Source organism: Salvelinus namaycush, chromosome 27 (assembly GCF_016432855.1).
Source record: "Salvelinus namaycush isolate Seneca chromosome 27, SaNama_1.0, whole genome shotgun sequence".
Taxonomy (NCBI): Eukaryota; Metazoa; Chordata; class Actinopteri; order Salmoniformes; family Salmonidae; genus Salvelinus; species Salvelinus namaycush.
In genome coordinates this window covers 13,673,504-13,689,855 of record NC_052333.1, presented here as the reverse complement: position 1 = coordinate 13,689,855, position 16,352 = coordinate 13,673,504, and the positions used below count along the sequence as shown (strand labels likewise).

General features: G+C 43.4%; 2 protein-coding genes across 3 annotated transcripts; one reads left to right on the top strand and one right to left on the bottom strand.

Moving 5' to 3' along the window:
* Positions 1 to 7,160: 7,160 nt before the first annotated feature.
* ccdc126 (coiled-coil domain containing 126) lies at positions 7,161 to 11,810 on the bottom strand. Of its 2 annotated transcripts, XM_038966784.1 has the most exons (3): positions 11,419 to 11,810; positions 8,582 to 9,241; positions 7,162 to 8,441 (listed from the first exon to the last, which is right to left on the bottom strand). In XM_038966784.1, exons 2-3 carry the CDS (start codon positions 8,805 to 8,807, stop codon positions 8,203 to 8,205), a joined length of 465 nt encoding a protein of 154 aa, XP_038822712.1. In that variant the 5' UTR covers positions 8,808 to 9,241; positions 11,419 to 11,810; the 3' UTR covers positions 7,162 to 8,202. The 2 variants fall into 2 exon arrangements, with proteins under 2 accessions (XP_038822713.1, XP_038822712.1); XM_038966785.1 differs by lacking the exon at positions 11,419 to 11,810 and having other exon boundaries at positions 7,161 to 8,441; positions 8,582 to 9,034.
* A 1,164-nt stretch (positions 11,811 to 12,974) lies between these two features.
* On the top strand, positions 12,975 to 15,727 carry fam221a (family with sequence similarity 221 member A). The gene is made up of 6 exons (XM_038965839.1): positions 12,975 to 13,325; positions 13,943 to 14,116; positions 14,339 to 14,529; positions 14,693 to 14,899; positions 15,071 to 15,172; positions 15,609 to 15,727. The coding sequence occupies exons 1-6, from the start codon at positions 13,261 to 13,263 to the stop codon at positions 15,725 to 15,727; spliced, it is 858 nt and encodes a 285-aa protein (XP_038821767.1). The 5' UTR covers positions 12,975 to 13,260.
* Positions 15,728 to 16,352: the final 625 nt, after the last annotated feature.

Genomic DNA, 16,352 nt, shown 5'->3' with positions numbered 1-16,352 from the left:
GCTGAACGCTGATCTTGGGTCAGTTTTGCATTTCCAAACCAATCCTTAAACCCTTCAATCAAACTTATTGATTCTCTAGCACAGATCTAACAGCATGTGCTTCATCCTAATTCTCCACCCTTCTCCCAAAAGTGTGCCCTTGCACACCTACTATAGCAATGTTGGACTGTATAAGGAGGGTTTGACTGGTTCAGTGTTCAAAGTGCCACCATGGCACATCGATAAGAAAGCAGATGAAATTAGATGACGCGGAAATCCAAATAGTGGGGTTTTATTGCGAACGCAGCTGCACATGGGGAAAGGTTGCAGGATAATGTTATGGTTTACTAGGGAAATATAAGCGGGATATACAGTGCCTTTGGAAAGTATTCAGACCCCTTTTCCACATTTTGTTAGGTTACAGTCTTATTCTAAAATTGACGAGGGGGAAAAAATGATTTAATCAATCTACACACAATAATCCACAACGACAAAGCAAAAAGAGTTTTTTACAAATTTTTGCTAATTTATGAATTTATTTTTTGAAATATCACATTTACATAAGTATTCAGACCTTTTACTCCGTACTTTGTTGAAGCACGTTTGGCAGTGATTACAGCCTCAAGTCTTCTTGGGTATGACGCTACAAGCTTGGCACAACTATTTGGGGAGTTTCTCTGCAGATCCTCTCAAGCTCTGCCAGGTTGGATGGGGAACGTTGCTGCACAGCTATTTTCAGGTCTTTCCAGAGATGTTCGATCGGGTTCAAGTATGGGCTCTGACTGAGCCACTCAAAGACATTCAGAGACTTGTCCCAAAGCCACACCTGCGTTGTCTTGGCTGTGTGCTTAGGGTCACTGTCCTGTTGGAAGGTGAACCGCCGCCCCAGTCTGAGGTCCTGAGCGCTCTGGAGCAGATTTTCATCAAGGATCCCGCTGTACTTTGCTCCGTTCATCTTTGCCTCGATCCTAACTAGTCTCCCAGTCCCTGCCACTGAAAAACATCCCCACAGCATGATGCTGCCACCACCATGCTTCACCATAGGGATGGTGCCAGGTTTCCTCCAGACATGATGCTTGGCATTCAGGCCAAAGAGTTCAATCTTGGTTTCATCCGACCAGAGAATCTTGTTTCTTTAGGTGCCTTTCGGGCAAACTGCAAGCGGGCTGTGAGTTTGAAGTGCTGCAGAGATGGGTGTCCTTCTGGAAGGTTCCCCTATCTCCACAGAGGAGCTCTAGTGCTCTGTCAGAGTGACCATCAGGTTCTTGGTCACCTCCCTGACCAAGACCCTTCTCCCCCAATTGCTCAGTTTGAGTCTTGGTGGTTCCAAATTTCTTCCATTTAAGAAAGATGGAGGCCACTGTGTTATTGGGGACGTTCAATGTTGCAGAAATGTTTGTGTACCCTTCCCCAGATCTGTGCCTCGACACAATCCTGTCTCAGAGCTCTAACGACAATTCCTTCGACCTCATGACCTGTTTTTTTGCTCTCTCATGCACGGTCAACTGTGGTACCTTTATATAGACAGGTTTGTGCCTTTCCAAATCATGTGCAATCAATTGAATTTACCACAGGTGAACTCCAATCAAGTTGTAGAAACATCTCAAGGATGGTCAATGGACACAGGATGCACCGGAGCTCAATTTTGAGTCTCATAGCAAAGGGTCTGAATACTTATCGTGCCTTGCAAAAGTATTCACCCCCTTGGCATTTTTCCTATTTCGTTGCATTACAACCTGTAATTTAAATAGATTTTTATTTGGATTTCATGTAATGGACATACACAAAATAGTCCAAATTGGTGAAGTGAAAAAAATAACTTGTTACAAAGTTATTATTTTTTTAAGTGGAAAAGTTTTTTTTTTTAGAAATGTTTTAAGCGGAAAAGTGGTGCGTGCATACAGTGGGGAGAACAAGTATTTGATACACTGCCGATTTTGCAGGTTTTCCTACTTACAAAGCATGTAGAGGTCTGTAATTTTTTATCATAGGTACACTTCAACTGTGAGAGACGGAATCTAAAACAAAAATCCAGAAAATCACATTGTATGATTTTTAAGTAATTAATTTGCATTTTATTACATGACATAAGTATTTGATACATCAGAAAAGCAGAACTTAATATTTGGTACAGAAACCTTTGTTTGCAATTACAGAGATCATACGTTTCCTGTAGTTCTTGACCAGGTTTGCACACACTGCAGCAGGGATTTTGGCCCACTCCTCCATACAGACCTTCTCCAGATCCTTCAGGTTTCGGGGCTGTCGTTGGGCAATACAGACTTTCAGCTCCCTCCAAAGATTTTCTATTGGGTTCAGGTCTGGAGACTGGCTAGGCCACTCCAGGACCTTGAGATGCTTCTTACGGAGCCACTCCTTAGTTGCCCTGGCTGTGTGTTTCGGGTCGTTGTCATGCTGGAAGACCCAGCCACGACCCATCTTCAATGCTCTTACTGAGGGAAGGAGGTTGTTGGCCAAGATCTCGCGATACATGGCCCCATCCATCCTCCCCTCAATACGGTGCAGTCGTCCTGTCCCCTTTGCAGAAAAGCATCCCCAAAGAATGATGTTTCCACCTCCATGCTTCACGGTTGGGATGGTGTCCTTGGGGTTGTACTCATCCTTCTTCTTCCTCCAAACACGGCAAGTGGAGTTTAGACCAAAAATCTCTATTTTTGTCTCATCAGACCACATGACCTTCTCCCATTCCTCCTCTGGATCATCCAGATGGTCATTGGCAAACTTCAGACGGGCCTGGACATGCGCTGGCTTGAGCAGGGGGACCTTGCGTGCGCTGCAGGATTTGAATCCATGATGGCGTAGTGTGTTACTAATGGTTTTCTTTGAGACTGTGGTCCCAGCTCTCTTCAGGTCATTGACCAGGTCCTGCCGTGTAGTTCTGGGCTGATCCCTCACCTTCCTCATGATCATTGATGCCCCACGAGGTGAGATCTTGCATGGAGCCCCAGACCGAGGGTGATTGACCGTCATCTTGAACTTCTTCCATTTTCTAATAATTGCGCCAACAGTTGTTGCCTTCTCACCAAGCTGCTTGCCTATTGTCCTGTAGCCCATCCCAGCCTCGTGCAGGTCTACAATTTTATCCCTGATGTCCTTACACAGCTCTCTGGTCTTGGCCATTGTGGAGAAGTTGGAGTCTGTTTGATTGAGTGTGTGGACAGGTGTCTTTTATACAGGTAATGAGTTCAAACAGGTGCAGTTAATACAGGTAATGAGTGGAGAACAGGAGGGCTTCTTAAAGAAAAACTAACAGGTCTGTGAGAGCCGGAATTCTTACTGGTTGGTAGGTGATCAAATACTTATGTCATGCAATAAAATGCAAATTAATTACTTAAAAATCATACAATGTGATTTTCTGGATTTTTGTTTTAGATTCCGTCTCTCACAGTTGAAGTGTACCTATGATAAAGATACAGAAAGATACAGATCTCTACATGCTTTGTAAGTAGGAAACACTGCTGATTTTGCAGGTTATCAAATACTTGTTCTCCCCACTGTATGTATTCACCCCCTTTGCTATGAAGCCCCTAAATAAGATCTGGTGCAACCACTTACCTTCAGAAGTCACATAATTAGTTAAATAAAGTCCACCTGTGTGCAATCTAAGTGTCACATGATCTCAGTATATATACACCTGTTCTGAAAGGCCCCTGAGTCTGCAACACCACTGAGCAAGGGGCACCACCAAGCAGCACCATGAAGACCAAGAAGCTCTCCAAACAGGTCAGGGACAAAGTTGTGGAGAAGTACAGATCAGGGTTGGGTTATAAAAAAATATCAGAAACTTTGAACATCCCACGGAGCACAATTAAATACATTATTAAAAAAATTGAAAGAATATGGCAACACAACAAACCTTCCAAGAGAGGGCCGTCCACCAAAACTCACAGACCAGGCAAAGAAGGCATTAATCAGAGGCAACAAAGAGACCAAAGATAACAATGAAGGAGCTGCAAAACTCCACAGCGGAGATTGGAGTATCTGTCCATAGGACCACTTTAAGCAGTACACTCCACAGAGCTTTACGGAAGAGTGGCCAGAAAAAAGCCATTGCTTAAGAAAAAAATAAGCAAACACGTTTGTGTTCGCCAAAAGGCATGTGGGAGATTCCCCAAACATATGGAAGAAGATACTCTGGTTAGATAAGACTAAAATTGAGCTTTTTGGCCATCAAGGAATATGCTATGTCTGGCGCAAACCCAACACCTCTCATCGCCCCAAGAACACTATCCTCACAGTGAAGCATGGTGTGGGCAGCATCATGCTGTGGGTATGTTTTTCATCGGCAGGGACTAGGAAACTGGTCAGAATTGAAGGAATGATAGATGCCGCTAAATACAGGGAAATTCTTGAGGGAAACTTGTTTCAATCTTAAAGAGATTTGAGACTGGGACAGAGGTTCACCTTCCAGCAGGACAATGACCCTAAGCATACTGCTAAAGCAACACTTGAATGGTTTAAGAGGACACATTTAAATGTCTTGGAATGGCCTAGTCAAAGCCCAGACCTCAATTCAATTGAGACTCTGTGGTATGACTTAAAGATTGCTGTACACCAGCGGAACCCATCCAACTTGAAGGAGTTGGAGCAGTTTTGCCTTGAAGAATGGGAAAAATCCCAGTGGCTAGATGTGCCAAGCTTGTCGAGACATACCCCAAGAGACTTGCAGCTGGAATTGCTGCAAAAGGTGGCTCTACAAAGTATTTACTTTGGGGGGGTGAAAAGCTATGCACACTCAAGTTATTTTTTGTGTCTTATTTCTTGTTTGTTTCACAATAAAAAATATTTTGCATCTTCAAAGTGGTAGGCAGGTTGTGTAAATCAAATGATTGGCATTTTTCCTAAGGGGGGTGAATACTTTCGCAAGCCACTGTATGTAAATAAGGTATCTATTTTGTATGTGTGTAGATTGCTAAGGATTTTAAAAAAATATATATTTTAGAATAAGGCTGTAATGTAACAAAATGTGGAAAAGTCAAGGGGTCTGAATACTTTCTGAAGGCACTGTACAAACATGTTAACATACAAGCATGACTGGGCTAAATAACTGAAATGCATCTCACATGCTGGACTGACAGGAAATTTGGCAGCAGCAAACTAACTTTAAAATCAACTAAAAAGGATCTTAAAACTAACATTTACACACAATGGAAAGTACTCACAATAATGGAAGTCAGTCACACACAACATGGAAAGGATAACATAAATTGGCCGCCCCATGCATTCACCAACAGGAATAAGCAAGACTGGAGGGAGAAACTGCTGCTTAAATATTCAAGGGTGCGAGTGAGCAGAGTTGAGAAACTTGATGTGAGTGGCAAGGGAGGGCCGTGGCCAGAGGTTATGGGTGAGGACATGAGCCTTAACACTTAACAATTTAAATCTTGAATCCTTAGTTGCTACATCCATTTTGGGACTTATAAATTAATGATATATAGCCATTGATTCTTGAATAATATAACTTATAAATTACGCATGAGTTTAGGTCAACTGTCGTACCCTATCAGAACCCATAATATTAGCTTGTTTTACTCCAATGTTTGAAAACAATGTACATGTAAACAAACATGTATAGCCTCAAAACATGGTTCGAACTATACTTTTGATATCATGGATGGTCAGTCCTTGCATCCATACCTCGGTCTATGAATTTGAGAGTTGTTACATTTCGCCAGGCCCATCCTTCAGCGCTGTTACCAAAACAGGAGCAGAGACGGCTTGTTGTTTCAATTAAGGATTCTAGGTTTAACAATGGTGGAAACACCCTCCAGCCAATGCTTAAACCAATCAAATGCTTTTGAATGCATGCTGGTACGGGTAGGCAACAACACATCTGCCACGCTGATCCTCAACACGGGGGCCCCTCAGGGGTGTGTGCTTAGTCCCCTCCTGTACTCCGTATTCACCCACTACTGCGTTAACACGCACGACTCCAACATCATCATTAAGTTTGATGGACGGCACAACGGTGGTATGCCTGATCACCAATGATGAGACAGCCTACAGGGAGGAGGTCAGAGACCTGGCAGTCTGGTGCTAGGACAACCTCTTCCTCACCGTGAGCAAGACAAAAGAGCTGATCGTGGACCACAGGAAAATGGGGGCCGAGAACGCCCCCATTCACATCAACGGGGTTGTAATGGAGCGGGTTGCGAGCTTCAAGTTCCTTGGCGTCCACATCACTAAGAAACTATCATGGTCCAAACACACCAAGAAAGTCGTGAAGAGGGCACGACAATGTCTATTCCCCCTCAGGAGACTGAAAAGATTTGGCATGGGTCCTCAGATCCTCAAAAGGTTCTACAGCTGCACCATCGAGAACATCCTGACCGGTTGCATCACCACTTGGTATGGCAACTGCTCGGCGTCCGACCATAAGGTGCTACAGAGTGTATTGCGTATGGCCCAGTACATCACTGGGGCCAAGCTTCCTGCCATCCAGGACCTCTATACCAGGCGGTGTCAGAGGAAGGCCCTAAAAATTGTCAAAGACTCCAGCCACCCTAGTCATAGACTGTTCTCTCTGCTACCTACGGCAAGCAGTACAGGAGCACCAAGTCACAGTCCATAAGGCTCCTTAACAGCTTCTAACCCCAAGCCATTAGACTGCTAAACAGTCCATCAAATGGCTAACCGGACTATTTGCATTGACCCCCTTTTTTATGCTGCTGCTACTCACTGTTTATTATCTATGCATAGTCACTTTACCCCTACCTACATGTACATTTTACCTCGACTAACCTGTACCCCCGCACATCCACTCGGTACCCCCTGTATATAGCCTCTTTATTGTTGTTGTGTTACTTTATTTTGTTTAAATATTTTCTTACTTAAAAAGATAAATCAGCATTGTTGGTTAAGGGCTTGATAGTAAGCATTTCACAGTAAGGTCTATCAATACCTGTTGTATTCGGCGCATGTGACAAATAAACTTTGATTTGAAAGATCGTGTTTAAGTGCACATTTCTGTAAGGGTGGAGAATCAGGATGCAGCTAATGGTTTGTAGTAAAGGGGGTAAGGGTGTACCATAGACAGGCAGTCCCATAAGTTAAAAGTATAAACATTGGGTTAGCCCACTATTTTTAGGACAGCCCCCAACAATCGCTGTGTAATGTGAGCTCAGACTGATATGTGTAAGAAATAGACAAGCAACTTCATCAGAGGGCTAAACTGAGACAAAAAACAGGTTGTACATTGATTGGGATAGGAGTTTTTACTGGTCAGTCAGGAAAAAGTCCTGGCCCTAACCACTCGTATCTGCAAGGGGAATCAACAAGGACTAACAGTCCGAGTACTGACAAAGAGGATAGAGATGGAGTTGGAATTGATCAATTGTAACCACTTGGTAATCATCTGCTTATTGACAGTTACATTCAACTTGTTATACACCATCTAAAATCAAAGTAAAAATACATTTTTGAAGCCTTCAAGGAGAGTGCAAATAAAATTCTTTGGATTATCACTTTTATCCTTTAAAAAAGAAAGTCTACTGTACAACAGCTAAATAGTTTTTTATATCATATATATATATAAAAAAGCTAAAAAGGGACTCTTCAAATCTACATATTAAGCACCAGGAGCTTCTGCAAACTCAACTACATCATTTCCAAAACTACCATGAGTGCATTGTTTAGTTCAGCAACTTCTGATATGGATGAGATTTAAAGAAGCAGTACAGAAAATTCATAGTCGGTCTGTCCAAGGGATAAAATATCGGGGTGGCTGTGCCATTCATATTCATCATCAGCTTTCTTGAAGACTCCACAGAGTACAGACATTTGTTCATTTCCTCTACTGTTGCTGATGCTTTGTTGCTGCCCACAGACATCCTCAGACACATCCGCAGTTTGTAGACCCTTTCATGAAAAAACAATTAGGGAATCTAAAACGTATGCCTAAGAGTCCATGACTGATAGACATTTGAGCATCTTTTTTAATACTATGTAAAAAAATGTCAATCAGCCAAGTAGTTATTGGAAAGGTACAGGCAGTCAGTCCTTTCTCAGGGTTAGGTTAGTTTTAAATGATCTAGAATACATCCTCACTCTTTTCTTCCTCCCATGAGCTAATCACTGATCTGTAAATGAATGGATAAGTGAAAGGAAAGTTACCACCTGACCATCCTTAATAGATCAGTGACTACCTGAAGAAGAAAAGATGCACTTTTTACTTGAACAGGGCCTCAATCACTACCCACACTACTATACCCCTGGGCGAGGTCTGTTGGGTGTGTGTGGAGGGAGGCGAGGCGTTTCCAGGCGGTGGTTGCCTGGCGTGTCCTGCTTGTGTAAGGCAACTGGAGCTGAGGCCAGGGAGCCTGCTGCAGGATGGGAGGAGTTAGTGGCTGAAGTGTTGGCGACCAGCTCCATCTTCCCCTCCAGCTTGACCAGGCGCGTCAGGATGTCGTCCAGCAACACTGCTATGGTCCTCTTCAGATCAGCTGTGTGTGTGTGAGAGAGAGAGCGAGAAAAAATAAAACAATCAATTTTTGTTCAAGTAGTAAATTAGCGGTTCCTTTCATTTCCAGAGCCATAACCAGAGAAAAGTGTAGCTTCAGGGTTTCTCTAAAACAGCCCTTACCATAACCGGCCATGGAGGGGCCCTGCGGTCCTCCCAGTGTGTTCTGGTTCTCCTCGTTGAGCACCTTGACATATCGCCGGCTCAGCTCCAGGATCTGTTGGCGTAGCTCGCCACTGCTCTTGTGGCGCGGCTGCTGCACGGTGTAGCGCAGCAACATGAGCCCCCACGCCAGCCCCAAGATTATCAGCAGCCCACTCAGCTTCTGGGACATGTTTCTCCCCAGCATGGTACGGAGGCTGGACGTGGTCTGGAGATAGATGGTGGTGGGCCAGGAGAGAGGGGTAGGGGATAGAGAGTTGGGCTGGCGGATAGAGTGTGGGGCTGGGGGAACAGGGTTGGGAGTGGGGCTGGTGCTAGGTCTGGAAGTGGGTGATTTGAATGGGCAAGGGGGCTGGTGTGAGGAAAGGAAGGAGAAGGATCTAGGGGCAAAGGGGCATGGGTTTGGAGCTGGGGCTAGGACTTAGACACGGGCTAGTTCAAGCAAAATACTCTGACACAGGGTGAAGCGGGCTGGGGTTAGGACTGGGGGATATGGGGCTGGGGGATATGGGGCTGGGGTTGGCTATGGAGGAGTACGGGGAATAAAAACACTACACACACCTGGCAGTCAACCATGGGGCCCAAACATATACATAGCTGCGTCACTCAGAGAAGGAGGATCTGAAGGAGAGAGACAGACACAGAGAGGCGAGTCATCCATGTCATATTTCACTCTGTGGGGAATCCATGACACAGACACAATTAATCAGGAACTTGGGCTGGGGTCAGACAGGCACAACAATGTTGTAGAACATACTTCTGTCTTCAGATAGAAAAGCATTGTGTAGAACTGACATTTCTCTCAAATGTAAAAATCATGAGTGAAGATGAATCATGTCAGCTCTATTCATGGCATTTCTATCTACAATGTGCAGTATTGCATCATTCAGAAGGCTGTTTAGAAAGAAAAGCATGGAGTAGAACTGAAATTATGCTCTGCTGTGCAGATTAAGAATTCATGAAAGCGGCTATATACATTATATTTAGCAAATATCCTATGTTTCTCTGCATTGCATAAATCCCTGGCATGGATTTGGCCTATGGATTATAAACAGGGCCAAATTGCCTATCCCAGTAGTAGGCCTATTTTCTATTTATAAAATAATATATTAAAAAAACATTTAATTTAACCTTTATTTAACTAGGCAAGTCAGTTAAGAATTTGTTCTTATTTACAATGACAGCCTACCCCAGCCAAACCCGGACGACACTGGGCCAATTGTGCGCTGGATGTGATCCAGCCTGGATTTGAACCAGGGACTGTAGTGACGGCTCTTGCTCTGAGATGCAGTGCCTTAGACCTCTGCGCCACTCAGGAGTAGTCAGTGCTATCCAGGATCCTTAGGACATCCCTACCCTAAACCATAATTTCAACTTCAATGGGGAAGTAGGGACGTCCCAAGGATTTCACAGACCATGTTCTAATACAGACAACAATATATAGGCTACCTTCATTTTTTAATCAAGACTGCGTAATACATGCAGGTAAAAAAACAGAAATCAAATGACCATATTTCGTTTTTCACAGCAGCTCTGTCAATGCTTTAATTCTTTCTCTGAGATCTCATGAGTGTGGGAGTGGCATACCCTATTGAGAGCAGATATGCATTGGAATAGCCATGTCATAGGCCTAGAAGCACAGAATGCTTGGAGACTAACTAGCATTTTGTGAATCTATGACATGGCTATTCGAATGCATGGCCATTCTTGACGACATTAGATAAGAGTGCAAAGGCTCTCATCTATCTCTTACTGCTTTCATGGGAGGATGTAGTTTGCTGCATAAAAGCAGAAACTTGGTGTTTGACATCTAGGCCTAATTGTGTCATCATGAAAAGGTCTACTGAAGAAGTGAATGCAGAAACAAACACCTAGGCTATCCTACTTGCACAGGGCTGAGATGACAATGGAAAGGACCACTGTCCACCGGACTTTTGTGCTTATTCAGTGTATCATTGTTCTTTACAAAAGTACACTATCAACTTCGGACAATGACTTCCTGTTCTACGTATGTTAGTGTTCAAACAAAAAGGGCGTGTGCGGGGAATGATGTGATAAGATATGCTGTCCACTTCACCCAATCATCTGTCAAGCATTGTTATACACAGCACAAGTTGGGGCAACAAATCCATCAGTTAAACATTGACCTACACAGCTGCCATCTGGGGGTTTAGGTTTAAATTTATTTGCAAAAAAGAAAATAAGTGATAAACAACAATACAGATCAAACAAATACATAAAATGGTGTGCAGGTATGGTTGGAAGCCCGAGGGTTTGTATAAAAAAAGCACCACAAGAAAACAATATAGAATACATAAGTACAAAAATAAAAAAGGGTAGTGTCATCACCTCAATCAACAACTAGGCAACGCTGCAAGGTTTGGCTCAGGTTTGTGGAAAGAAAAGTTAGCTAGCTAGTGCATGACAGAACAGTTAGTGGAAAAAACGAAGTAAGTTAGCCAATAAGACATAACTAGCTTAGTTAGCAAATAAGTAATACTTTAATAGTTTCTTAAACACACATTTAAGCTTGATGGTAGCAGAGACATGTTGCGAAACTGTTAGTCAGCCAGTTTTCTAGAAATCTACCTATAGGCTCTTGCAGTGCTGAGTTTGCTAGCTAGCTGCTAGCCTAGCTTGTTGATAGCGTGCATGATGTAGAAATGCTAGCTAGTCTTTATAGCTTATCGAACATGATAACTTGGCCAGTCAGACATCCACAAAGTTGTCTCACACCTCGAACAGTACTTCATTGACTTTTATCAAACCCTTCTAAAAGTAAACTAACGTTATATTACCTGGATTTGTTCGTTTGAATCACTAAACTGTTCGGAACATCAGTCTGCGATCCCATTCCAAGACGGAGAACACAGCACAAGGCAGAGACATAAATGTCACTGTCAGAAGATGCTTGATAGCTAGCTAGCTCACTGCTAACACGGAATCTAATAACTAAATAATATTAAGCATTACAACTGAAATAAATGGCCTGTTCTTAAATTAAGTAGCAATGCATAATTGTTCGCATGCCTAGGCGAAAGATTTGTTCATAATCGGTCTCGAGCACAGTCCGTTTCCTGAGCGACGAATAGCGGTCTTGTGTGTACTGCGTCACCGCTTTTTTTATGTATGGATTGAAGAGAAATTTATTGCGCATAAACACAGAATATCAGAGAGTAAAAGGAAGAGAGAGGACCAACTCGGCGGAAAATCTGTATCCCTCCAGTAGGTGGCGGGTTTTCGTTGTTTTGCACATGAAGCAAGGAGTTAGGGGATAAACAGAGGACAAACGGGTGGACAATCTCGAAGAAGAAATTCGTTTTTGTATGGAGGTCAGAGAGTGTCGAATTTGGTCAAAGAAAAAAACATTTGCTACGTGAGATTTATATGATCGAATAGAAGTTTCACAAGGCTTAAGTTGTTACGAGTTACTGATATATGTAGGACACGTGACATCCCGGGCAACTTTTAGGGGAAAAAAACACTTTATTTTGGAGTTAGTCTTGAGTTGGCTATGCATATTCATGTCATGAGGCCAGCATCTCTCTCCAATGATTACAGGCGGTTAACGTCAACAACCCTCATCGAATATTTACAATACAGAAGTTACCACCAATCCAAAGAAAGGATAGGCGGGTGCTAGACAGGCCGCCGTGCCGCTTTGTGAACAACGACTCCCTTGGGCGGAGAGACAGTTTATAATCTTTGATGAAATTGACCAGATACTATAGCGGCCGCTCTAACAATGAACATAATGTAAGACAGTTGGGAGGAGGCAAGATCAGGTGGGACCATTCTAGCCAATGAGAGGGCAGATACGCAGGACCGCGACGGTTTCCACTAGTTACCACAGCCACAAAGTAGAAAAATGACTCGTTAAATTTCACGAAAACAAAAATGATTTTTGTGGTCTTCTTATAAGTTTAGGGTCATGCATAACGTTAGCATTGTGTTTGAGGTTAGGTTTAAGATCACATTTTAAGAAAATAAATTGTAACAATAGGCGGGGATTATGATTTGTGTTTGTGGAAACTAGTGACGACCAGGCACAACTGCTTATATAGTGTTTTTTTCTCAGTTACCGGGATGTCGAGGTATGCTACCTATATCAGTACACTCGTAACAACCTAATCATTACGAAACTTATATTCGATCAACTACGCCACACGTATTAAATAAGCCATTACATGTTTTGTTAACCAAATTCGACAATCTCATTGACAAATTGATCTCCATGCAAACTGGACCTCCATGCAGTTATCCCTCACGTTTCGCCTCTTCCTATCTGGCATAAATAAACATGTGAGCGTGGAGGTCCAGTTTGCGAATTCATCCTCGTGGCAATATTGAAAAAAAACTAAAACAATAACTTACAAACATTATTTTTCTTTGCTGATTGTAATAATTTTGGAAAGGAATGAATGGATGGCATATGACCCACTGAAAGAATAAACCAAGGACATGGTTCCCGCCCACCAGCCTAAAGCAAGGGAGAGAGAAAGGAAAGGGGGAGAATGGTGCAGATCGCTTAGCAACGTGGACGCTTGGTGCTCAACCGGATACGAGCACAGGACTTCAGTCGAAGAGCTGAAGGATTTTACAACATCATCTAGCTTAAACAGTATCTCAAAACTTGAGCGATGGAGAGAATATGTCTTGACAAGACTGCATCTAAGGCAGTGGACGACTTTCTGGAGTACAGGAGGTTTGTCTTGCTTGCCAATGAAAATGTATTCTAGGATTATATTCAGTCTGGAGCACTGCTGAAATTTTCCTCTGTCACCTGACTGACTTTATAGGCCTATTTGCTTTGTTATGTTTGCCTTCAGACAATTTAGAAAGTGCACACATCCCTTGTATGTAGAATGTCACCAATGGCATTTTTTTGGAGTCAGTTTATTTTACACTAGCCTTCCTTTCCTTTCTCAGCAGATCAATCTAATGGGACTACATAGGTGGAACTGTAATGAAGTTGAAAGTATAAGCTTTGGAGCGTGAATGTCTAGTTCACCATACTACTTGTGTATCAGTGTTATATTTGAGGAGGAAATGGGAAATTAATAATTTGCAGAATCAGGCTACTCTATGATCAGAACTACTAATCATGAACACCGTTAACTTGGAAAAGATTTGTTGTAACTGTCACTGTTGCTCTATTCTTGTCCCATGTCTTGCTTAAGCAATACTTCATTTCATATGTCTGGCAGCTGTGTTTTTGTGTTATTTTTTTTGTGTGTTCTTGTTTTGTACTAAATTGCAAAAGAAAATCCTTAAAAAAAGATATACTTCTGATCATACCCCTGTGCTGTTGTTGTGTGTCAGGATCGTGGGTGAAGACGATGGCGGCAGACTATTCTCCCCAGAGGAATATGAAGAGTACAAGAGAACAGTGTTTCCCCAGAGACTACACAACAGGCTGTATGTGAGCTTTGGAGTGCCAGGGGGAATAGACTGTAAACTCATCGGCCCAGAGACACCTTGCTTCTGCACACACAGGTACGCTTTAGCAACATCCTCCATCGCTAATACAACACTGTGATTAGTTCATTAATTGTGTGCCCCCAAAATGGAAGTGCACTATGACCTCTGCAAAGTGGTCTGAACCTTTATGGCTGAGGAGGAAGCATGGTTTCCCAGGAACTGCATGGTCACTGATTCAAGCATCACTCCAGCTATCCTTCTTAATCTCTACACTTGTCTTGGGTTGAATCCCTCCAGGTACAAACAGCATCAGACAGACTTTGAGGAGGTTCCTTCGGAGCGCCCGATAGCACTACCATGCCGGGTTCAAGGGTGTCGGTGTTTGGCCTTTCAGTACGTGCACCTGAATGGGTCGCAGCCTGTACGCTGCAGGTGCAAACACTCTGCCTACGACCACAGTGAGACCTCAGAACACCTCTGTGGGAAATGTGAGTCTCAGTTGTCCCCTCGCTGAAGCACTGAGGCATTGTTATAATACTCCTTCTATACTCCCTGACTTCCAATTTGTTGTGTTGAAAGTAGTGTCAGTGTTGTATAGGGTGTGGTTGAGGCCACATTGACCTACCTCTCCTCTTCTCTCTCTGTCCTCAGGCTCATCCTGCTCTGGGTTCCGGAGCCCCTACAGCTGTGGGTGTGGCCAGCCTAGCTCCGCCCACCAGACGCGGGTGGAGACGAAGGCAGAACGGGAGGCCCGCGGTCGTCCGGTGGGCAGAGACGTTCCATACGCAGCCATGGGGGGTCTGACAGGGTTCAGCTCCCTGGCTGACGGGTACCTGAGACTGGACGATAGCGGGGCAGGTGAGACCTCCAGGCTGCATCACAGACTCATCACAGACTCACTGACAAGAGACAGCCACAAGATGAATTACAGCAAAGGCATCCCAGTCATTCTAATGAGTCTAATTTCAGCCTTAGATATGAGATATCTAATTGTTACCCTTGACCTTGTGCATGCGTGTGCCTGCGTAGGTGCCCCTCACCTGTCTGTTCTGTCATCTCAACAACCAAGAGCTTTCCAGGAGCATGTGTTTGAGAAAGCCTCAGGACCAGCAGCAGCCTCAGGACCTACAGGTCAGAACCCAACCAAGCTATAGGAGACTTTGGGGGACATAATTATGACTGTGCTTTGAAATGTCTAGCCTGGGAAGCACATGCTTGTCACATACAATCTTTGGAAGGGTGGCCAGAAGAGACTATGAAATGCCTAATCTGAGTGTAACTGAGGATGCAATTTATCCTGTAGGTCAGCATTTCCCAAACGCGGTCCTGTCCCCCCCCCCCCAGGTTTTTGCCCTAGTACTACACAGCTGATTCAAATAATCTAAGCTTGATTATGAGTTGGCTATTTTAATCAGCTGTGTAGTGCTAGGGAAAAAACCTGGGGGAGGGGGGCAGGACCGAGTTAGGGAAACCCTGCTATGGCTCATATAGAAATCCTAAACAGAGATGATATTTGTCTCATAATAGATGTATTGCGTTAATTTAATAGTTTCCCTCTGATATGTAGAGGAGAGTTCAGTGACGTCCGTGACCAGGGCTCTGTCTGACATCAGCACCAGAGAGGAAGAAGACATGGCGTACTTGGAGAGACGCTACCAGGAGAGGGTGAGGAGGACAGTTCTCTAATGAAACACTGGAGGCCAGCAAAGAGCGGTAGAAACAGAATTGTACAGATGAAAAATAAGTGAGATCAAGGAAGCAGATCGACACATACTGTGCCTTCAGAAAGTATTCATACATCTTGACTTATTCCACATTTCGTTGTGTTACAGCTTGAATTCAAAATGGATTAAATAAAATAAAAAATTCTGACCCATCTACAAACAATAGCCACGTAATGACAAAGTGAAAACATGTTTTTAGAAACTGTTGCAAATTTATTGAAAATGAAATACAGAAGTATTTTGTATTTATTAAGGATCCCCATTTAGTTGCTGCCAAGGCAGCAGCTACTCTTCATGGGGTCCAGCAACATTAAGACAGTTATATCCAATTTAAAATATTACATGACATTACATTTCATAACACTTTTCACAACACATTAAGTATGTTCCCTCAGGCCACTACTCTACTACCACATATCTACAATACAAAATCCATGTGTACGTGCAGGGGCGGACTGAAATAATAATTCAGGCTGGGAATTTGACTCCATCCCAGGCCACCCTGTTCACGCAAACCACCAGACCGCTAATTTTGTAGGCTAACCCTATTTGTTGATGTAACGGGTACCAAACGAGTTATACATTTG